Raw genomic sequence first — 24304 nt, 5'->3', positions numbered from 1 at the left:
AAAAAAAGATTTTATTTTAGTTAGTTTTGTAAAAGTCAAAATTGGTTTTAATTAGTTTTCTTAATTGACACATTAAGGCGGCTGTTTTTGTAAAGCAAAACTTAGAAGAAACTAATCATTAATTTTCCCTACTCTCTTCGCTGGCTTATGTGGATAGTGATCTCAGGGCTGATGCTCAACATAATCTCTTTTCACACTTTTTTATTTTAAAATTCTATTTATTTTCTCTCAAGGCCTTGCCTTTTGAGAAAATGACGTGATTAACTATGTTTAGGTTTTCTTTACAAAAGTAAACACTCAATGTTTCACATAACAAAATTAATTAAAACTGAATTTGCATTTACAAAACTAACCAAAATAGTGATGTTTCATCTCTTTGGACCTTCTTACCCTTAAAATTGACCATATCAATTTGGGAGCAAAAATGTCGAAAGGGTATGAAAAATTAGTGACTTTCTTCTTTTGGACAAAATAGTAATTTTTCCTCTTCAATGTAGTTAATTTAAAAAGTAAAAATATTCAAATGGATGAGAAATCACTGTTTTAGTTAGTTTTGTAAACCCAAACTTAGTTTTAATTAATTTTATTAAGTGAAACATAATTACTTTTCTGAAAGAAAACCTAAAAACTAATTTTCCCTTAGGCTGTGTTTGTTTGCTGGAATAAAGGTGGGGTGGGAAAATTCTTGAAAAGAGTGCAAATTTCTTACTTTTTCCTTTAAATCCCAAAATGATAGATTGTTTGATTGTTTGGAGTGGGAAAGTGAGAGACAAGTTTTTTTTTTTTTTTTTGGTAAACAGTATTTCATTCATTAAAGAAAGAAAAGTACAGACACACAGCTGCATGAAAACACAAGGTTCACATCGAACCAAGGAGCGGAAAGCGACCAAATTGTCATAAATGCAATAGACAGGGTCATCCTGAGTAAGGGATGAGTCAAGCCCAATATACCCTTAGAAATAAAACTGCAATAAATACAACACCAAATAAGCACCGGCACCCACATAGGGGAACAAAATACACGCCTGAAAGGCGGATATAAAACACACCTCAAGGGTGGATAGACAACACGCCTCAAGGACGGACACAGACACACAACACGCCTCAAGGGCGGACACAAAAGTCTTTTGGTTGTCGCAGTGGTAACATCAAAAGTGTGGAGGAGGGTTAGACCTGCCATCCGGCGCTGCCGTAAAGGCGTTCAAGCTTGCCGCAGAAAAACTTGTATCCCGATTTGGAGTTTATCGGCGGTGTGCACCAACGATTGCTGCAACCAAAGAAATTATTTGTTATTAAAAAAACTGAAGAAAGGGGAAAAAGGAAGTGCTGCAACTAGGGAGAAGGAGAGGCCGGAAAAGCAAAACAGAAGATCGGCGACGGTATGCACCATGTTGGAATATGCTCTTTGAGCATGAGTGAATGTGAATGAAAATCATTCATATGGAGAGTTTGTGGAAATAAATGAATTTGTGGAAATAAGTGCATGGAATACAAATGTACTATTTTGGTGATTCATTGCACTAAGAGAGGTCATGAATGAAGGGTTATGGGAATCCCTATGGACTATTGGGTGTTTCATCTCCCAAGGAGAATTCATGAATGGAGGTTATGGGACCTTCTATTTCCTAACAACAAACTTCTCATTTCTCTAAGATAATTATGGAGGTTTTTGGGGACTCTTGATTTCCAAGAAACTTCTCTTTTCTAGCTTGGTTATTAATAAAGCTTTTCATTTCCATAACTTAATTCATTAAGTTTGGGGAATAATGACTATGGCTTTTCATCTTTCAAGCTAGTTAAAGAGACATAGAATTCCTCAATAAACAGGGATACCCCCTTGGTGAAGATGGTGGTTGTGTTGTGTTTTTTTTTTATGATTTAAGAAGAATGCTAAGTGTGTTTTAAGGGTCTTCTTAAAAACGATTTGTGAGTGTTGTCAATGGTTTGAGTTTGGCTTCGAGTTTGGTTTCGTGTTTGAATCATGTGGTGATAGAAGGAAGGCACATGTCAAGTTCGTCGTTGCGATATACTTTGTGCTAAGTACATCGTTGTTCGTCGTTGTATCCTGGGAGACAGACGTCCGTTGAATCCTCAAGCACACTGTGGAGGGGACGAATCTGTTTTAAGGAAAGCGTCTGACGCGCCTCGACGGTTTTCCTTTACTCTTCTTTTTCGGTTCAAGTTTTGTCTTTTCGGATCTTCTCTTAATTTTTTGATTCCCCTCATTATATTATCAATTTTGGCTAACACACCAAAGTCGCTGGAACCAGAGATTAGTTTTTTTTCCCCCCCCTAATGAAGTGGGTGATGAAAAGATAGAGAAAGAGAGATGGGAGAGAAAACTATGCTAGAGGCTAGAGGCGATGGGACTAGGAAACAAAAAGATGAGAAGAAACAAAAAAACTCAGATTTGTTTTCCTGGCAGATGAAGAAGGAGGAGAGAAGGCGGAAATAATAGGAGGGAGGTGAGCAGGAAACGCTGACTCAGAGGGAAGAAAAGGAGAAAGAAAACAGAGGAAGCAGCAAGAGATCTTACTGCACGGAAGAGAGGCGGAGAGAGAGGGGTGCTGGTGGAGGAGGCGAGGAGGCGGAAAAGAGAGGTGGAGATGGAGAAAACGTAGAGAGGTGGAAGCGAGGGAGAGAGGAGGTGAGGGAGCAAAAACGGAGAGAGAGGAAGTGAGGGACCGTAACGGTGAAAGGGGTGGAGGTGGAGAGACAGAGAGTCTCTCCACCTCAAAGAGCGGCAGCAACGGTAACTTGTTGCAGAGTTGCGCTAGGGTTCCTCAGTCGCTAAGGTTCCCTTCCTGTTAATCTTACTGCACAGAGACAAATTTCTTTGAATCAAGGAAACTTGTCTGTTGTTGTGGCACTCAACTTTCCCACCCCAAGCTATTTTAAAACCCCACATATTTGGTGGGACTTTGTGGGAAAGTTGGGAAAAGTAAAAAGTGGGATCTACCACTATCACCCTTCCACAAAACTCTTTCATTTCTTTTTCTTCTCCTTCACCCGACTACACATGGGACCCACATGTTTTTTTTTCCACATCTTTTTTCTCATCCCACCTTTGCAAACAAAGGCAGCATTAGTCTTTTTGATTAGTTTGCCACTCCTAAATGTTAATGGCAAAACATTTGGCGGTAAACAAAGAAGGAGAAAAGGGTAAAATGTTTGGTGGCGGCTAAAGTTCTAGAAAGAAAGACAGAGATAATATCTTAATGTAAAAGATGAAGACAGGCAGCTTCAATTCTAGATAGCTCAGAATGCAAGGATAAGAACGGTATCAAGACACCAAACAAAGATGAGGCACGACTTGGTGTCACGCGTCAGAAAATCTTCACATGAAACAAACCCAGTTTTTGGTAAAGAAAACGGCGCTTCTCTGTTGCCAGAATATAATGTTGCAGGCCTGGGGTTAGCTTACTGAAACGGCCAACAAGTGAATGTCTCATGCATGTTTGATAGCGTTTGACGCACTCATATACGTCATAAACGTAACGTCCATGCGTGGCCCATCGGCCACTCACCTCAAAAAAGAAAAATAAATAAAGAACCATGTCTCTCAATATCTTCTATAAATGTCACACCACCCCTCTTCTCTCTCAACCAGCTCCTGAATAGTCTTGTTCCAAACCCCTTCTCTGTCACTCTTTTGGGGTCTTCATTCTTGGTTGATTTCAGTGGAGATGGCAATAGAAATTGGGCTGATTTCAGCTGTGATAGTCTGTATTTTGGTTGTATTATGGGGATGGAAGGTGTTGGAATGGATATGGTGGAGGCCAAAGAAGCTGGAGAGGCTTCTCAGGGAACAAGGCGTCAAAGTCACTCCATACAATTTACTGTTGGGTGACCTGAAAGAGATTCAAAGGCAGTTCGACGAAGCTCGGTCCAAGCCCATGAACCTGTCCCATGATATTCTTCCCCGTGTGCTTCCCTTTCATCTGCAAGCCATACAGAAAAACGGTTAGTCTCGATTCTGATCTTTGCTGCGTCTTTTTATTCTCAGTTTAGTTCTGAAAATTTCTTATTTGTATGTGTAAAAGAGAATCAATTGCTGATTAAATGTAAAATTAAACATACAGGTAACAATGCTGCCTTTTGGTTTGGAACCTCTCCAAGGTTGTATGTCATGGATCCTGACCTTATCAGGGATATCATGAGCAATAAATTTGGTCACTTTGCAAAGATCAAAGGGAATTCACTGTTAAAATTTTTTGTGGGCGGTTTAGTTACCTATGAGGGTGAGAAATGGGCCAAACACAGGAGGATTATAAACCCTGCCTTTCATATGGAAAAACTGAAGGTTGCTTCTCTATCTTTGATGATGATGTTATAGATTCTGTAATAGCTTTTCCATGCTATTTTGATGCTGATAGATTGTTAATTCTTGGTCTTTGTTAACTGTTAAAAGGGAATGTTGTCTGCATTCTATGCAAGCTGTAATGAGATGGTCTGCAAATGGGAGAAATTGGTTTCACTTTCACCAGAAGGGTCGAGGGAATTGGATGTGTGGCCTGAACTCCAGAATTTAACTGGAGATGTTATTTCTAGAGCAGCATTTGGTAGCTCATATGAAGAAGGTAGACGGATTTTCAAATTGCAAGATGAGCAAGCAGAGCTAATGATGCAGTCTTTGCGAACTGCATTTATCCCTGGTTTTAGGTGAAATTCATCTTCTTTTTACCAGTTCATTTCTATATTTCCTTGAATCAGTTCAAATAATTTGCTCTGATCTACAGAGAATAACTAGCAATTAATCATCCATTTTCAAATTTAATGTATACAGTTTGCTGCCAACCAAGAGCAACAAAAGAATGAAAGAGATCTACAAAGAAGTGCAAACCCTTTTAATGGGCATTATCAGTAACAGACAAGAGGCTATGAAGGTTGGAGAGGCCAAAAATGACGATCTGCTAGGCTTGTTACTTGAATCAAACTATAATGAAATTCAAGAAAATAAAAACAAGAAGAACGTTGGAATGACGATTGAAGAGGTCATCCAAGAGTGTAAACTATTCTACTTTGCAGGGCAGGAAACAACATCTGTTCTCCTTGTCTGGACGATGATTGTCTTAAGTATGCATCCAGAATGGCAAGTGCGTGCTAGAGAAGAGATCTTTCAAGTATTTGGAAAGAACAAACCCCATTTTGATGGACTGAATCACCTCAAAGTTGTAAGTATTTGCTTTCTCATCGATCCCAGATAATATAGAACATAGCTTTTCTGAACTTTCATCAACTTATTGTAATCTTCCTTTGCAGGTTACCATGATTCTATATGAAGTTCTGAGATTATATCCACCAGTTCTGCAACTCGCTCGCTGTACATACAAGAACATAAAACTAGGAGAAATATCTTTGCCTCCTGGAATACAACTAATGTTACCCATAGCCCTTGTCCATCGTGATCAGGAAGTCTGGGGGAAAGATGCAAATGAATTCAAACCAGAGAGATTTGCAGAGGGAATATCGAAGGCCACAAAGAATAAAGTTTCATTTTTCCCATTTGGTTGGGGCCCTCGAATATGCATTGGGCAAAACTTCGCAGTTTTGGAAGCAAAGATGGCTTTAGCAATGATCCTGCAACAATTTGATTTTGAACTTTCTCCATCCTATGCTCATGCTCCTACTACCGTAGTAACCCTTCATCCACAACATGGTGCTCAAATCATATTACACAAACTGTAGAATCATATATTTTTTCATGATATTCATTTGTATGTCATATGTATAACAATATATTGCTCAAAAAATATATATAACAATAGAGCATTCATGATGAGTTCTATTTTTGGGTACGTGCAACTTGACTACATCCTCACGTGGATAGTTTTTACATAGAACTTGAATATAAATTAAAGCTTTGCTTCTGAATCTGAGGGAATTCTAACTTTTGATCTCAAACTATAAGGCAATATTGGTCTTTTGTCAATTAAGCAACCCCTGGAGGGTTTATGAGTTTATTTTTTATAATTTGGTATGGATTTTTTCAATATGGTTACACGTCAAAAAATGTACTCTTAGCACCGAAGGAGAGAATATCTTTATTCTTGTAACAAACGATTGTGACAATTCAAAAGTTAACAATAAAGATTTGAGCTGTCCATTTTCATTAGTTTCCTATCTAACGTCACGTTTCTTCATCTTCTTCTTCTTTTTTTTTTGGGGGGGGGGGTTGTTAAGGACTTCACGTTTTTGCTTGTAGCCATCGAAATTGGACATGTGGTAAATCTAGATAATTTCCTCCAAACAGTTTAATGCCCACCACCAATACTTCAAAGAACTTGAAAATTTTGAACATGACTAGGTGCATTTAGGCCCCAAAATGGGCCTTGGAACATTTTATATGATGTAAGTTGGCCTTTACCATAATAGAGTAGATCCCTTTTGAGGTTTGGCAAAATATCAAACTTTGAATTGATAGGATCCATATGGTGCTACCTTAACAACATTTTTCCATTCTCTTAAATGGGGGACTTTGTTATGTATGTGGGCCCGATTTTGCATGATTGTTGGGGGTGGTAGGGGACAGCAGTCCTCCGCGGGGAACATAACTTGCACAACCCAAATTACCTGATTTACATAGAAATTCTTCATTCGACAACCTAGATTACCCTGAGATATGGATGGTGTTCATTATATTTTGGCTTAGGGTTTTTGGTATAAATATTTAACTCTCCTCTTCTTAAAAAAAAATTTCAGCTCATTGTAATTAGTGGATTGTTTGGCGGCCTTGGGCTTTCTTCCACTTGAGGGTTTCCCACATAAAATCTTTTGTGTTATGTGTTTGATCTTTTTTTCTCTTTCTTTTGTTGTGTGATTGTTCCTCGGTTTCAGTCCTAACAATTGCTATCATAGCCATAGTTTAGTGTGGGAGGAATGGTGGAAGAAGGGAAGTTGTGGATTGAGAAGTTTGATGGTTCATACTTTGGATTTTCAAAGATGCACATCGAAGACTACCTATATCAAAAATATTTTTATTTATCATTCGGTGGGAAGAAAGATCAGCTTTAAGATATGGACGACAAGAGGTGAGAGGTACTAGATCGGAAAGCCTTGGCGGTGATCTGTCTTTCATCTTGGTTCCGCCTCTGGATGTTTGCAAATTGCAACACATTATTACAATAAAGCCAATGCAGGGTTGGTTCAATGGTAAAGACCCATACTTCTCAATGGAGAGGTCTTGGGTTCGACCCTTGCGGACGGCATTACATTTATAGTATTAAAAAAGCATCAGTACCAAAAAAGAAAAAAGAAAAAGAAAAAAAGAAGCAATTGAATTGGGATGGGAAGATGGAATATGCTATTCAAGAGAAATGTTGAGGAAGGGAAGCGAACTAAGGAGATTTGAGGAGGCCTTCGAAGCTATGGACTTGGACGTCCCAAATGAAGGGGAGGAGGTCCCTATTTAATTATAAGGGATGGTTTTGGATTTCAAAGTCATGGTTCCATGTAAGAATAGAAGGGGAAAAATAAATAAATAAAAGGAAATGAAACAAATTTTTTATTTAACTTGAAATAGAATAAATACAGGGTAGGGATGAGATCATAAGGTGTAGCTCATCTCTCTCGATGACTTTACAACCACAAATTATGTGAGGCCCACAAGTAAAAAGTAATAAAATATTAAAAAAACCCATCACCTAAATCTGTGGGCTCCATGTAATTTGTTGTCAATAGCCGTCCCCATCATGGGAGATGATCCGAACTCAGGATTATGTTGGTTAAAATAATAGGGTTACTCATGCATAGATTTGTTTGGCCAAATTGGTGAGCCAATTTAACAAGCTCCCCTTTACCCATCACAAATTCACAATGCAATGTAAAACAATTATTCCAGCACACACCAAAGCACCATCTAGTCTTTGCTAGTTTTTGACTAAAAACTCCTATACACATTAGTAAAGACAGATCAATAGAAATAATAGGAAGTTTGACAAAGACAAGTGAGAGTATGATGAAGAGGAGATTCGTGAAAATCATCCCCCAATAGTCCAGGGAGAGAGACATGGAGTTTAGAGATAAAAAGTGATACAGATTGTAAAACTTTAATGGGGTTGGAATTATCACGATTAAAATGTACCAAATTACAATATTTCCAGATGAAATAATAAATTATAATAAAAATTTGAGTTCTTCATTCAAGAGAAGCCTGATCCAGAGTAGGATTTAAATGGATGTACGGATGCAAAAGACACTAGGGTTTAAAAACAGAAGAGAAAAATAATTGTATGAAACCAAAAATGAAGTTTATCGTTTTTTTTTTTTCATATTGGGTTTCATGCATCAAATTTCAATTGTTTTGATGATTTTACCTTGTGACATTTTTTTGCCAAATTTTACCTTGTGACCGTAATGCATAAAGAATACCTGACCGTAATGCATAAAGAATACTTTATACAAGGGAGAACAATCAAAACTCACAAAAATAATTGAAAAAATATGTATAAAAAAAAAATTAAGAGAAGTGAATGGAATAATAAAAGGATATAAAGAATAATGCAATTTAATTATATTCTCAGTTGGTAAAAGATCAATGCTTTCATATAGGAGGTCAGAGTTTGAATCCTCTCGGGGTAGAGACAAAGTCCCACCTTTATTAATTATATAAAAGCTCCCCTGAGGATGTAATCGTGGTGTGCCCAAGCTGGCCCGGATGAACCTTGGATTAAAATAAAAATAATAATACAATAAAATAAAATGCAATTTAATTATATCCTGTGTTTTATTATTTTTAATATAGTAAAAGTGCATTTCTACCAACGGGGTTGGTCCAAGTGGTAAGCAGTTTGGTCAGCTTAAATAAGGTTCCGGAATCGAATCATTGTGGAACACCTGATTAATCAGGCAAAGCCTAGAAATCGGAGTTGCCAACCAAAAAAAAAACTGCATTTGTTTTAGAAATTTAGTTTTAGGAAAGTGTGTTTATTTAGTGGTAGATCGAAAACTAATGAATCAAATTCAAATTTATTAATAGGTATTTCTTATTATTCTTAATTTTGTGATGATAATATATAATAATAATAAGAATACTGTTGAGTCTCGAGACCAGGGTCTAAGACGTAGTCAAAATACGCGTAAACTGACTCCAAGAAAACTCATCTTTCAAACAAAACACATTTAAGATTTAATCCACGCGAGAATATGTAGAAACCGAATCTGAATTTCGTCAAACAGTCAAGAGGACACTCAGAATTTTACTTGGATAGAAAGTTCGGTACACTTTGACCGAATCCAATGGACTCACCGATCCGTTTCGGGTTGTTAAAACTATGGACTCAGAACGGGTTGCATCCCGATTCCGCACTTCATAAGCCCTGAAATGTCCGAGGTGTACTCGTTGCTTCGGTTTGAGATTGCAGCAGTTCACCCTCTCGTGTTTGGTCCTCCAATCTTCTTCTCTACGCAGCAAAAAGTGCCAACCACCTCCTAACCGTAAGTGCAGGAGCAACTGGTGCACTGCCTCCTCCGTGATCGACACAGTTATCAGTAAGAAAAGCTGCCGGCGTTTTCCCGATTCAGATCATGGAAGACCACAGCCGCCACTGCTGCCTCATTTTCTTGTCTCTCTTCCTCCTTCCTTTCGCATTTGCAGAGATCAAGAACCTTAAGATCACTGCGGACACCAGAGGTATGATACTCTTCGAAAAATTCGGCTTCACTCACACCGGTCATGTCATGGTCACTGTTTCCGACGTCTCCTACTCTTCATCTCTCTCGCAGCCTGATCCATCACGCTTCGGTTTCTTCCTTCTCTCCGAAGAAGCCCTCATTCGAGTTTTATTGGAAGCCGAAGAAAACCCTAATTTCTGCGTTCTCGACAGTCGTTACATCACCGTTCTCTTCACTTTCAAGGATCTTTCGTTATCCCAGCGGAGCTTCAACGGTTCATTTCCGGTCACGGTACCCAATGAATACAGCCTCTACTTCTCCAATTGCGCTCCCGAGAGTCAGGTTACCATGTCCGTTCGTACCGAGATCTACAACACTGACAATGGCGTCAATGACTACCTACCCGCCGGACAGACCCAGTTGCCCATGCTTTATTTCCTCTTCTCCGTCGCCTATTTTGCTTTCTTAGGGTTATGGATCTACGTTTGCTATACCAACAAGCTCTCCATTCATCGGATCCATCTCCTCATGGGAGGTCTTCTGCTCTCAAAAGCTTTGAATCTGATCTGTGCTGCCGAAGATAAGCATTACATCAAGGTCAGTGGGACTCCACACGGTTGGGATATTCTCTTCTATATATTCCAGTTTCTCAGGGTTGTCTTGCTCTTCACTGTCATTGTCCTGATCGGAACGGGTTGGTCTTTCCTGAAGCCCTTCTTGCAAGAGAGAGAGAAGAAAGTTTTGATGATCGTGATCCCGCTCCAGGTTCTAGCTAACTTGGCTTCGGTGGTGATTGGGGAGACTGGGACCCTTCATTAGGGACTGGGTTACATGGAATCAGGTGTTTTTGTTGGTTGACATCGTATGTTGTTTCGCCATTATTTTCCCTATCGTCTGGTCGATCAGGTCTCTGAGGGAGACCTCCAAGACGGACGGGAAGGCAGCCAGGAATTTGTCCAAGTTGACCCTTTTCCGGCAATTCTACATTGTTGTGATTGGTTACTTGTATTTCACTAGAATAGTAGTTTTTGCCCTTAGGACCATTGCTGCTTACAAGTATCAGTGGGTGAGCAGTGCTGCAGAGGAAACTGCAAGTCTTGTTTTCTACATGGTAATATTTTATATGTTTCAGCCGATTGAGAAGAACGAGTACTTTGTCATCGATGACGAAGAAGAAGAGGCTGCTGAGGCAGCTCTTCGGGATGAAGAATTTGAGCTTTAAAATGAATACTGAAGAGGAGTTTGAGTTCAATGTTGTGTCCATTTTCTGCTCCGACTTTGACGGCTTGAGAGTTGGATTAACATATTTACGATTGAAAAAGTAAAAGTAGTATATGTTTCTCATCGCTGAGTATTCAAAATCTTTTGGTGTAATATGGCCTTCAAAGTGAAATTATTGTTCTTTCATCCTGCCGCCATGCTAATTCTGAAGTACCAGTAAGTTTTGTATTTGATTTTAGTCATTTAGAGGAACTGTTTACTCTAACAATGTGTTTGGTTCTGTGCTTGCTTCTACTAGGGATTTGGTTCTCTATTTTTCACACATTTTTTATTTGTATAAATGGTAGTGTTATCTACAGGCTTTTGTTAAGCATATCTCTGTTCAGTTCTTTTCTAATTTTTCTCATGAAGCTTTCTTATGAGTTTTGTCTTCAAAGTGTTCTCAATATGTGTTCCATCAAGCGAATGCAATTGGACTGTTGTGCAGGTTTTTGCTTTAAGTTTCTTGTGCATAAGTGAATTTTCTAGGGGGATTTCATATTCAAATCACTCGCACCTTTACTCTCTTTCTCTCTCTCTCTGTCTCTCTGTCTCTCTGTCTGAAATGAAGGCTGAAAAAGGGAATTAAATTATTAAAATAAGAACCTCTAAAGTTAAGCTTAATAATATTATTGTTTACTAGGAACTGGACGAGTCAAAGGATATATATATGCAGATATTATTCTAATCGTTTGATGGCTTGTAGGTGTGAAAGAGTTTCCATAACTCTTTGGTTCAAATACACAGTTAGGACTATTTTTTGGTGGTGGATGTGCAAATTCTGTTCCATTTTCAAACAGTTTAGGTTGCCACTTCTGATTTGGCTCTAGCAAGGAGGCATCTTTTGTAGCGAAGACTGAGTGATTGATATTGATATGGCTATGTCAAGGCTTTTCTGATATGGGTTTGGTTAATTATGCTTCTGTCCTGCTTTGTTCCAATTTTCAGTTAAGCCATCAAGATTGGCCACTTCAGTTGGCAACTAAATGCGGTTTGCTATGTGTAAGAACCAGTCATATGATCTGTAGCACCGGAATTGATAATCCAAGAGTCTGGTGCAGTCATAACACAAAAAGGTAGGGTAGAGATACCTAAGAAGCTTGATTATATCAGAGGTAGAAGAGGCAGTTGAATATATGATGGTGGTAGTGGGGGCAGCTTGCAGTAACTGATGAAGAGCTTGCTATTCTTCATTGGAGAGCTTGGAGACCGTGTCAGTAGGAGTAAGGTTAGCTTCAGTTTGGTTGCCCTAAGTCTTTCTTTGATTTTTTTCCATGATTAGTCTTTCTTTTTGTTTCAAAGCCTAAGGCTTCCTGTGAAGTTTCAACATTTTCTTTTGTATGTCATGGTTTACCGCAATGTTCAAACTTGATAACTTCTTTTGATGCTTTCCTACTACTTCCTGTCTTAGTCTGGAGGGCTGACCTATCAGGTGTGGAGGAAGGAAGTATTGCAGCACGAGCAATTTCTGTGTGTACCAAGGTATATGATTTTTCTAAAGTGGGAAAAGGATCCCGGCTAAGAATTTGAAATTGAATGGGATCATATTCAACATTTATTTCCTGCTAGGAAATCATACACTCAAGTCTCATCTAGGTGTTTGCAGTGCTGCAACATTGTTAGGCTAAAAGGTGTTTTAGTGGTCAATCTTTTGCCACAATGCACCAAGAGTGTTGTAGTATTCAGAGAGTGACATGTCCTTCTGTTTTATCTCATGGACTTGCTCGCAGAGTCCATAGACTTAAATCTTGTTTCTAACTTTACCATAGCTATCTTGAGCAGCAGTGTCAAATAAGAGAAAGTTTTGATGTAATTCTGGTTTCATAGACCAAATTAAGAAGGCTATCATCTGAGAGTCATGTGCAAGCCGTTGATCTTGAGCTGCTCCTACGTTTCTTGGTTTCACAGTAGTGCCAGTAATATGTCCTAGAAGTCCAAAGGGGGGGGGCCTGTTTGGTTACATGAGTCTGGAGATTTCAAATATCTAGAGATTTCAAATCTATGGAGTCATAATTTATAAAATTAAATGTTTGGTTGTGGAATGAAATCTAGAGATTCATCCTAAAAACTATAGATTTCAGATCTATGGACGTGATATTGTGTAGAATGTGCAAATGTATTGCTTTTTTGAAATCTGTGGATTCATCCTAAAAAACTATTTGATCGACATGATTTGTGTGAATGTGCAAATGTATTGCTTTTTTGAAATCTCTGGATTTCACCCCTTACCCATAAATCTACAGATTCACGTTTTTAGTGTAAAAAGGTGAATTTCTAGATTTCATGAATCTAGAGATTTTTACAACCAAACGGGTATAATTCTCAGATTCATGAATCCAGAGATTTCAAATCTCTGGAATCATGTAACCAAACAGGCCTAACCCATCTATGATTGTAAGTGGAGAACCAAGGGGCCGGTGGCCATTTTTTGTTGTTGTAGTTGATTCTGATGTATACATCTTCATTTTGTTCACAAATTTACTAGACCACATTTAGGGTTACAGACCAGTGGGATATGGGTAACACGGAGATGTAAAAAGCAGAAAGCAGAAAGCAGACTATAGTAGTAAGCTCTAGTACTGTGGTTGAGCATAGAGGAATTGGTTCATATTGCAGTAGATTGTTGAATTCCCTCTGACCTTTGGTTTTCCACTAACAAGCCTATCAATGTGTGTTGTGTGATTGTCAGGCAATTTCTTACATTACTTGTTACGTTGGATTTTGTGATCACACTCAGTCATTGAAGTTGACTACCATTTTTGTATGAGATGTTGGGTGAAAAGATTGATTACTACACACTTCATTGCATTTGAGAATCAACTCAGTGATGTGTTTATTGGGGCATTTTAGGGCTCAACTTTTCTTGGACAATATTCCAAGCTGGGTATCATATTATGTCTCTGTTCTACCTTGAGGGGGAGTGAAGTGATAAAAGATCATTTGTCTTGATTGCTGTTTGGTTTGGTCTGCTGATATGACAGTACCTTAGGTATAAGCTAGTAATGACTTGTCAGTGAGGTGCTAATAGGCAAGAAGTCTGTACCTTGAGAGAATTCAATTCTTCCTGTCACAGTAATATTTTTTTTCTCCATTTTTCCTTGTCAATTTATATTCTGTGCATCTTGATTTCAATCAGTTTTCTGGTTCACCCTGAAAGCCTCAAAGTCATTGGCTAGTTTTTATGAATTTATTTCATTTTTGTTGTTGAAGTGCTTCTTATAGATTCTAGGTATTTTGGGGAGTCCTTTTCTTTATTATATATCAGTTATTGGGTCTGCTTATGACACCCATTCATAGCTTACAGCTGGAAGGGTTTCCTTTGAGATGGGTCTCTGTTTTAAAAGTTGGATTCTGTTAGGGGCCTGGAGATTTCAAATCTATAGATTCAAATCTATGGAGTTATGATTCATAAAATTAACTGTTTGATTAGCCTGAATCTTTGGAATGAAATCTATAGATTCAGCCTGAAAAAATATTTATGGAGTCATGGTTCAAATGTTTTAACGCTTTTATAGTAAAGAGTGAAATCCAGAGATTTCACCTCATACCCATAAATCTACAGATTCACGTTTTTAGTGTAAAAATGTGAATCTCTAGATTTTCCAAAGATTCATACAACCAAACGGGTATAAATCTCTCATTTGTGAATCTAGAGATTTGAAATCTCTGAATTCATGTAACCAAACAGGCTCTTAGGAACTCTCCAAACATGGTGTGACTGGAGTGTCATAGATGGTCTGTTTTGTTCCTTTTTGAGACTCCCCCCCCAAAAAAAAAAAAAAAAAAAGAAAAAGAAAAAGAAAAAGGTTCAGGCTTCCCATTATTTGATTTGTCGAAGATTCTTTTTACTCTTTTTTGGTTCAATGGATTTCTGGAGTTGTGATGTTTGAGGTTGTACTGCATGTGGATTCATTGGTGGGGCTGGCAGATTCAAACCCTGGATCAGGTGGTTTCTGATCAACTCTCCCTTTGTTCCTGTCTTTCTCTTTGCAGGGTCAAGGTTTCTAAACTTATCCTACCCTATGATCACAATATTGTTAGATTATTTAAACTGCCGTTTAGCCATCAGTCTACTTGCTGTTATAAATTTTTATTTCTGCTTTAGAAACTCAATACCCTGTTCAATTCTCAAGTATCCTGGTGCTACTCAGCTTCTTCTAAGTTGGGAAAAGCTATTCCAGAATCTAAAAATAGTTGTTTCTGATATTCTGCTGCTTAATAATTTGCTGTATCCTCACTCTTCTCCATCAAATAATTGGCTGAGACTGAATATCAGTATCCAAATTGAATTCTGTTTCTAAAATTGTTTCCAGATATACTACTGGTAATCATGTCTGCATAACTCAGTTGTCTGGTTCTTATTCTTTTCCACATGATTTAATTTCAATTAATTTATGAAATGTGATGGCTATTTGGTATTGTTTTTAAATCCCCTAAATCTGAATATTGATCATGTTATTTTTCTGGGTTTCAAGTGTCTGATTTCAGTAGTGAAGTCTGTGTCTGTCTGCTAGTCAGATCTTGATCATCCTGTAAATACTTGACCTCGCTGGTTAGAATAATTGATGAATTTTATGCTTGTCTAAATTCCAAACTGGTTTAACGAAGGCTACTGTTATGTTTTCTCGAACCCTATCCCTTGAGTGATTCAGAAGCTACATTTAGTGATGTAAGTGTAGGGCGAGATTAACCTCACATGGTCTTCATCCTATACCAGCATTCTTCCATCCTCTCCTTTTATGCATCTCATCTGTTCAAAATCTCTACTCTTCTCATTCTGGCTATTTTACAGACAGTTCTTCCGTAAAGGCAGAAACAAGGAACCATTACTGAAAACAACGGACAGTATCGATCTGTGGAACATCCCTATGGTAAGAAGATATTTACAGGAGAACTACTTTAAGCTGTACATGAAATGTGTTTGCCTTGTGCAATTGCTGGCTGTTGCCTTCTTTGTGAGAGAGTTACCTAGTGTTTAAAAGTCTAGATTGATGGCATTTCAAGTCCAAGTTGCTGGAGATCTTTGGTGTATAAATTCCAAGGTGTATGCTGGAGTTTGGAGTTCAAATTCCAAATCCACTGTTGCAACCGGATTTATTCTGTTACTCAAAAAATTCTTCCTCCAAACACAGTTCAAGGATTGACTGAGAATTGTTGCCATTAGAAACCAGCTTCAGACCTTGAGTTTCTTGAAGAAACTCTTAATCTTCATCTTTTCTAACTGAAGTGACAGCCTTTTCCACCATCTGAAATTTCACATGTAAAGAATTTCCCACAGTTCCCCTTCCTTCGACCCAATTACTTCCATTTGATTTATTAATGCGGGAAGGGCTCCCTATAATACGAGTGAAGAACTGTTCCAGATTCAATTGTTCTAGCTCTTCTTCCCATTACTCTTACAAGAAGAAAGAAATGGCAGAAGAAATACAAGTAAGTTCACCAGAGGAACCGAAATTTATTGAATTTCGTAAGATTCTCAGGGTAGTCTGTCCCATTTAAAATTATATCTTCTTTTTAAATTGAAGCAGGAGATCGTAGAGCTTGAGTGAATCGGGAATATTCTCATCCACGCTATCCTTCTCCAGGCACTCAGCTTCTACGCTGAACTTGAGGGTGCTCTCCAAGGCACAAAACTCAAAGTCCAGGAACCCAAAATGGTCACACCTCCAAAGTAAGGGCTGTCTCCAAGTACTCCTTCCATGACCTTCAATTCCTGCATAAATTCCTGCTTAGCCTGCTCTAGTTCTTCAACCTTTGAGCTCCACAAGATTGTTCTTATGTGGGGGAAAATCTACAATTTTACACAGCGGTATGATATCATTGAAAGTTAAGAAGAAAAAAACAAGGTAAAGTTAAGCATGAGGCCTTAACCATAGCTATACTTGACCCTGAAACAAGGCAAGAAATTCCTAGCCGCCTTTGAGCGCTAGGGTAACTTAAACCTTCAGACTTCTTAATTCATGGGAAGAGGAGAAGAATTGGGTTAAACAACGTTTCAAAGGAGATTAGCGGTTGCATCCGTGAAATGTTTGAGTTTCACCATCACTATTTACTGTTAGGCATGAAAGAAATAACAAGATCTCAAGGGATTGTGCTTGGATAGGAACTCACTTAAGAACTGAATCTAATAAATCCTTAAAATTAAACCTTAAGAAAAGAGGAGAGACAAAATTGGGAGAAATTTTAGGGATTCATTAGATTCAATTCTTAGTAGGGTTTTTAACTGTGACCGTAGCTGTCACGTGTTAGAATCCTAAATATTAACTATAGTGAATTGCAAAGGGTGGGAATTGTAGAGGATGTCAATGAGTAACGAAGTTGGTTCAATACTAGTTTTTTGATCACATATAGGTAGCAGATTTGGCAGACAACTAACCATTTTTTGGGCGATAGGATATTTATGTTCATCAAAAGATTCGGCCTATCTCCATTCATCATTGGTGCCTTTTTTCTTGATAGGTGGTGTGTGGTCAACATTGATGGGTTTACTGGAGAGGATAGATAGGATGGATACAGTGCCACTGATTGTGAGGTGATGTGCGAATTGCAAGCTATTCGGAGAGGGTTACATGAAGCAACAAAAAGGGGTTTTCAACAAGTGATCTTTCACTCGGATTCCTTAGTGGCTATTCAGATGACCATAGGTAGATATAGTGCACCTTGATATGTGTGGGGAATCATAGAGGAGATTATAACTGTTGCAAGGAGTTTTGTGCGCTGTGAATTCTCATACCACGCTAGGGAGGCCTATAGATAAGCGAATTTTCATGGTCGCATAATTCTTTTGGTGCAAACAGATTTCTTAAGTTGGATTTTTAATGTTTGCCTGAAGCCCACCTTGGTTTTGTGCAAGAGGAGGCTAATAAGGCGAGGAGTTCTATTGAATTGATAGTTTTATATTGGAGATAGGGACTATTACATGTACCACAAGAAATCTTGATCCATGACTTCTTCATTAAAAAAGTATTCGATCATTACCAATTGAGCAACCCTTCCATGGTAAAGGGAGAAGTTTTTTTCAGTTTAATTCCTTTATGTATCTTATCCCTTGATTTTAGGAAATTGCTTAGGTGCTGTGCATTGCAACGAACAATTGAGATCAAGATCAAACATACTTTTCAAAGATAGACGATTGAGAGTGTTCACTGCATATTATTGCGTAGCATTGAAGTCGAACTCTTGATTTTATAGTATAATAATTACGTTTTCCTGCTTCAGGAAAAAGAAGCAGTATAAACTCTTAAAAGATTCGATGATTGATCAAACGGCCTCCAGAATAATAAAACCTGACAAACTTGGGTTCCACGCAAAGCTTTTGGTCTATAATAATAACAATAATAATCTTATAAAAGAGTAGCCACAAGTTCACAACACTACAAATGCCAAAGTCAGCATTCGTAAGTATGACGCAGTGGATGATGAACACCATTAGCTATGTCAGATCGAAATTCTAAAATATCTTGAAGGCTTGGACTAATTAATTAAACTTAATTCAAGAACTTGTTTGATTACTAAAACTTTCAGATCAACATATTGCTATATATAAATACACCCCAGCTACTACTACCACCATTATCAGATTTAGTTACAATGGCAGACGAGTTGTGTCTCTTGAGTTTTTGGGTCAGCCCCTTTGGAATGAGGGTCTGTATTGCCTTGGCTGAAAAAGGTGTGGAATATCAATACAAGGAGCAGAACCTAATCCAAGAAGGTAAAAGTCCTCTTCTTCTACAGATGAACCCAATTCATAAGAAGGTCCCTGTTTTGATCCACAATGGAAAACCCATTTGTGAGTCACTCGTCATTGTTCAATACATTGATGAGACATGGAAGGGCGACAAAGCTCCACTGCTACCTTCTGATGCCTACCAAAGGGCACAAGCCAGATTCTGGGCTGACTACGTTGACCAGAAGGTAAATTTCTTAATTCAATCGACCTTACATTCTTAATTTCATTCATCTCAGTTGTTTTCTTAATTGATCTCTGAGTGAAGTGCAGGTGGTCAGCAGCATAATTGGAATTCTTAGGAACTCAAGAGAAGAAGAACAAGAGAAGACTAAGAAGGAATATATAGAGGCACTCAAAGTCTTGGAAGAAGAACTTGGTGATAAGCAATACTTTGGTGGCGTTGATTTTGGGTTCTTGGATCTGAGTTTTGTGCCCTTTTACAGCTGGTTTTATGCCATGGAAACCCTAGGTAATTTCAGCGTAGAAGCTGAGTGCCCAAAGTTGATTGAATGGGGCAAGAGGTGTATGCAGAAGGAAAGTGTGGCTAATACTCTTCCTGATCCACTCAAGGTTTATGATTACACTCTTCAAGTTAGAAAGAAGTTTGGTTTGGCATAGAACATGATTATTGTGAGAATCTAGGATTTCATCTCCCCACGCATTATTCTATTCATGGTTAATAAAATAAATCGGGTAATTTTCATCTGGACCCCCTGAGGTTTGGTCCATGTCATTTTTAGTCCAGTTTAAGTTTCTTTTTGCATATGGCTCCCCTGTAATTTTAATAAATGATTAAATAAGGACAAGTTTAACAGAAACTGTTAATTTAATAAATTTGGTAACAAAAAATTTGGTGACAAAAATACCCTCATTTGGAAATTTTTTTATTTTTTATTTTTGTTTCGTCCCACAAAGGCTTCGTCTTCAACATCGAATTTTCAAGCGAGAATGGTAACCCTAACAGCAATAACTTGCTCTTATCGTTCTGAATTCAGTTCAATTCACAACCTCTCAAACCCTAAAAAACATCAAAATGGAAGTCATGAGGAACACATTTCAAACTTCAATTCCATTATGATCTGAGATGAAAGATTATTCGTCGATATCGTACCTGTTCTCACCACTGGTTCTCTGAGAAAAAAAATTCAAAACGATGGATCCACAATCCAAAAAAAAGTAAAACAAGAGCACAAAAACGATTAAAAGAAAGTCAAAAGCCAAGAAGAAAAACTGATTTTTTCTATCAAAGTGTAGATGAACGTCAACTACGAACCCATCTAAAATAGAAGAAGAAAAAAATCGAAAAAAATGAAAGCTCGTAAAGAAGAAAAAAGATCATCAAACAAAGTCAGAAACTTGAAAAAAATTGAAAATTAGAAATGGGTATATTCATGTATTCAATAATCCCACAGCAAAAGAACCGATTGTCGATGCTTACCTCTGCAATTCTACAGAATGAAGCAAAAGATCCACTTCCAAGAAAAATAGCAACTGATCCAAGCTTGAAACATGAGAAAAGTAACACTTTTGAAGAGCGGTTACCCTGTTGCAAGACGAAGAGTAATTCGTTCTCATTTTCTTTTTTGTGCAGTCGCTTGAGGATCACAGGTATGGTTTTGATCTCCAAATGTGGCTCACTCTCAGATCTTCTTCGTCCCACGGCGAATGTTCTCCAACTCCGACCGATAACTGATCAAAGGGAATCGATGACTGTTTATTATTTATTTATTTTATAGTATTTATTTTAGTAGATTAAAATTAAAATATATAAAAAATCCAAACGACACAAGGGTATTTTTGTCACAAAATTTATTAAACTAACAGTTTTTGTTAAGTTGTCCTTATTTAATCATTTCTTGAAACCACGGGGAGCCATATGCAAAAGGAAACTTAAACTGGACTAAAAATGACCTGTATGAAACCTCAGGGGGTCCAGATGAAAATTACCCAAATAAATCAAATGCCAAATTTAGTGAATTTTAATTTGAACATGTATTTCAACTATCCATTTACAAGTCTAATTGGAATATGCTCAATCCACAATACTACAATTTAATATCTAATGTATATGTTTTCTTTTTTTGTCAAAAAAAAAAAAAAGAAGGGTAAATATCACTTACCTCTTCTCTTAGCTGGACAAATAGCACTTACACCCCCTCTTAGTTGGATAATATCACTTAATTACCTCCCCTTTGTTAACTTTCTGGGTTTAATTTAACTTTTACCGTTAAATAATTTTCTAAAAACCCAAATTACCCTTAGCTAAATATATATATATATATATATATATATATATATATATATATATATATATATATATATATATATATATATATATATATATATATATATATATATATATATATTTTAAACCCTAAATTATCGTAATCATCCTAACCGTTAAAATACTAAATTATCCTCAATTAAAATAATTAAAACCTAAATTATCTTTAATTTTTAAAAGCCCAACATACTTCTTTCTTCTTTTCTTTTCTTTTTTTTCTTTCTTTTCTTTTCTTTCTTTCTTTCTTTTAAGTATCAAGTAATTAAAAAAAAAAAAAACCACGTCCTACTATCAAGTAAAATAAAAAATGCAATTTAAAAAAAAAGGGTATGTTGATAAATTAAACACGTACTACAACTATTTTGGTTTTTTTTAATTGTTTGATAAATTTTTTTTTAAAAAACGGATATGTTGGCCAGTTGGGCTTTTAATAATTAAAGATAATGGATTTTAACTTTAAACTATAGTATTTTGGTTTTTAACAATTATTTTAATTGAGAATAATTTAATATTTTAACTGGTGATTACTTTAATTTAGGGTTCAACTAAAAAATTATTTTTAGCCAAAGGTAGTTTGGAGTCTTAGAAAAATATTTAACAATAAAAGTTAAATTTAACCGAGAAAGTTAATAGAGGGGAGGAGGTGTTTGATATATTTGCTAAGTAAAAGGGGGGATAAGTGATATTATCCAACTAAGATGGGGTGTAAAAGTGCTATTTGTAAAAAAAAAAAAAAAAAAAACTTAAAATTTAAAACTTAAATTAATGCTGACATGACATAGTACCATAAAGGCTACGTCCACTTGCAAGATTAAGTTCAATCCTCCCTTAAATGGATTTTGTAAGCTAGTGCAGTGATGCTGTGGTGTCTAACATTAAATGATGTTAAGTAAATTTTATTAAATTCTAACCACTCAAAACAATTCGATTTCCCAAACACTACTATGATCCTAGACGAGATCATCAGTTGCAAGATTATGTTAAAAATAATCCTCCCTTACTCACCACTGTCGTCCCATTCTTGAGTGAGCTGGAGCCAGCCATCTTATCCACTAAATTAGCTAGAAGCTAAAGCTTCGGGTCGAAGCACTAAAAGAAAAGGACCGGGAAAGGCGGCGGCATAGGAACCACGGGACCCAAGAGGTGCATGAACCTCAAGCATAGACTTTTTATCCCTTCCTTTCTCTTTCTCTTTCTCTTTCTTTTCTTTTCTTTTCTTTTCATGTAAGGTACACAATATTCTATTCTATTTCCATGAGAAAGGATCATTGGTGGGGGCTTTCTCTGGATCTAGAACCTTTTCAACTAAGGTGGCTGAAGAATTCTTTGCTTTTCTACCTAATGTATTTGCTTGATTTGTTTCTAATGGTTGAATGCATGGAACGATGGTGACCCAAAAATCAATCAAGGATCTCCCATTTGAAAAATCAATCAGAAAAAATTAAATATTATATCTTTGTGTTAGTGGGTGAAGAAAGGGATTTGAAAAACTTTCCATGTTCATGCACCTTCTCCACCAATTCACCATTTTGGGCACTAAGTTCCAATCTTGAAATTTGTATAGATGACTTCTAATACACTAATACAAACGAGTAAGGGAAACACCAATGAAGCCCATGGCATCACCACCAAAGTATGACTTCTCTCATAAACTATCGATTTATATAAATTACAATTTTATAAGTAGGGGCTATTACATATATTAATAGGCAGAGTTAAATTCTAACATCTTCATTCCTTCCGAGATATCAGCTAAGCCAACTCTTTGCCTGTATCTTTGTATGATAAATTTTTGATCATATATATTTTTTTGTTTTGCACTCCATGGGGGTCATCATTTAGATTGAAACAAGGTAGAACAAGAAATAGACTCAGGAAAATCAAACAAAAAAGAAGTTGATTTGAATCACATTAGACATAACTAAACCACTGATAATGGTAAGAAAAGTGAAACTTATAACATGTACCAATGCATGGTTGCTTGATAGGTAAGACCTTCACTTATTAGTGAAGAGGTTGTAGGTTTGACTCTTGCTGATGGTATATGTAACATCTCATCCCCTATTTATAAAAGGTGCCATTGTTCCAGAAAAAAAAAAGAGAGTAAGAGAAACAACCATAAAATTTTGATTCAACATCAAGGAAACCCATGAAACTCAAAATGTTTTTCGATAAAACAATCAAGTTCTATCTAAGCCACACCAATCTTCTTTCTAAGCTGAAGAGCGAAATCATAGACCTTGTGTGGATCAGGAAGGGAATTAGCCACACTATTCTTCTGCATGCACCTCTTGCCCCATTCAATCAACTTTGGGTACTCTGCCTCGGCGCTAAAATTGCCTAGGGTTTCAAGGGCGTAAAACCAGCTATAGAAGGGCACGAGACATAAATCCACAAACCCAAAATTGTCCCCCCCAAAGTATGGCTTGTCACCAAGTTCTTTTTCCAAGACTTTAAATGCCTCTATGCATTCCTTCTTAGCCTTCTCTTGCTCTTCTCCTTTTGAGCTCCACACTATTCCTCTCACGCCACTAACCACCTGCAATTTCGCACAGAGATTAATTAAGAAACAAATGAGATGAATGAAAACTAATTAAGAAACGATTCTTGGCCCTCCTTTTTGGTTGGACCTCAACTCAACTTTTGATAGCACATGAGGTCCAAAATTCAAATTTCTAGGGACCAGATGCGAAATTCCGCCTTGTGTTTAAATTATATATAACAACTACTTCCGAGGATTATGATCAACAGGATAGATAGAATAAAAAAACTAAGGGAAGTAATAAATTAAAAGATCTCAACTCTTAAGGTCCATTAAGGTAAAGAAATTTACCTTCTGGTCGATATAGTTAGCCCAGAATCTGGCCTGTGCCCTTTCGTAGGCATCAGAAGGCAGTAGTGGAGCTTTGTCGTCATCCTTCCATGTCTCATCAATGTATTGAACAATGACGAGTGACTCACAAATGGGTTTTCCATTGTGGATCAAAACAGGGATCTTCTTATGAACTGGGTTCATCTGCAGCAGAAGAGGACTTTTACCTTCAAGTAGGTTCTCCTCCTCCTTGTATTGATATTCCACACCTTTTTCAGCCAAGGCGATACTGACCCTCATTCCAAAAGCGCTAAACCAACCACCCAAGAGACACAGCTCGTCTGCCATTGTAACTAAAGCTGATGATGATCAAGTAAGGTTTGTGTTACGTTGTGTGTTGTGGTAGTAGTAGAAGTAGCAGCAGCAGCTAGGGTGTATTTATATATATACAGCGATTTGCTGAATCTGAAATTCCAATTAATCAACCATGTTTTTAGATTAATTTTTCAACGAAGTCGCTGATTGTGTCATTCCATGTTCATGAGCTCTTTATTGCAATCGCAGTCATCGGATGCGTCATCCATGCATGAATGAAACTTATCTTTGA

The 24304-nt window shown here is 37.2% G+C and overlaps 4 protein-coding genes across 4 annotated transcripts; 3 read left to right on the top strand and 1 right to left on the bottom strand.

The window, feature by feature from the left end:
* The first annotated feature begins 3626 nt into the window (after positions 1 to 3626).
* LOC149023395 (cytochrome P450 CYP72A616-like) lies at positions 3627 to 5741 on the top strand. Its single transcript, XM_089142787.1, has 5 exons — positions 3627 to 3963; positions 4083 to 4303; positions 4412 to 4662; positions 4787 to 5174; positions 5263 to 5741. Exons 1-5 carry the CDS (start codon positions 3687 to 3689, stop codon positions 5686 to 5688), a joined length of 1563 nt encoding a protein of 520 aa, XP_088998913.1. The 5' UTR covers positions 3627 to 3686; the 3' UTR covers positions 5689 to 5741.
* Positions 5742 to 9306: 3565 nt separating this feature from the next.
* LOC149023394 (protein CANDIDATE G PROTEIN-COUPLED RECEPTOR 7-like) lies at positions 9307 to 11019 on the top strand. The gene is given in 2 exon segments (XM_089143935.1): positions 9307 to 10416; positions 10418 to 11019. Coding segments are annotated over 2 exon segments (1308 nt in total). The 5' UTR covers positions 9307 to 9525; the 3' UTR covers positions 10835 to 11019.
* Positions 11020 to 18430: 7411 nt separating this feature from the next.
* On the top strand, positions 18431 to 19503 carry LOC149023393 (putative glutathione S-transferase). Its single transcript, XM_089143936.1, has 2 exons — positions 18431 to 18786; positions 18872 to 19503. Exons 1-2 carry the CDS (start codon positions 18463 to 18465, stop codon positions 19217 to 19219), a joined length of 672 nt encoding a protein of 223 aa, XP_089000062.1. The 5' UTR covers positions 18431 to 18462; the 3' UTR covers positions 19220 to 19503.
* A 3475-nt stretch (positions 19504 to 22978) lies between these two features.
* Positions 22979 to 24228, bottom strand: LOC149023392 (putative glutathione S-transferase parC). The gene is made up of 2 exons (XM_089143934.1): positions 23719 to 24228; positions 22979 to 23424 (listed from the first exon to the last, which is right to left on the bottom strand). The coding sequence occupies exons 1-2, from the start codon at positions 24043 to 24045 to the stop codon at positions 23077 to 23079; spliced, it is 675 nt and encodes a 224-aa protein (XP_089000060.1). The 5' UTR covers positions 24046 to 24228; the 3' UTR covers positions 22979 to 23076.
* Between the last annotated feature and the right edge of the window lie 76 nt (positions 24229 to 24304).

Source organism: Hakea prostrata, chromosome 2 (assembly GCF_041222555.1).
Source record: "Hakea prostrata isolate BN-2017 chromosome 2, UWA_Hpros_2, whole genome shotgun sequence".
Lineage (NCBI taxonomy): Eukaryota > Viridiplantae > Streptophyta > Magnoliopsida > Proteales > Proteaceae > Hakea > Hakea prostrata.
Note: the sequence above shows the minus strand (reverse complement) of the source record. Positions and strands in the feature narration are given on the sequence as shown.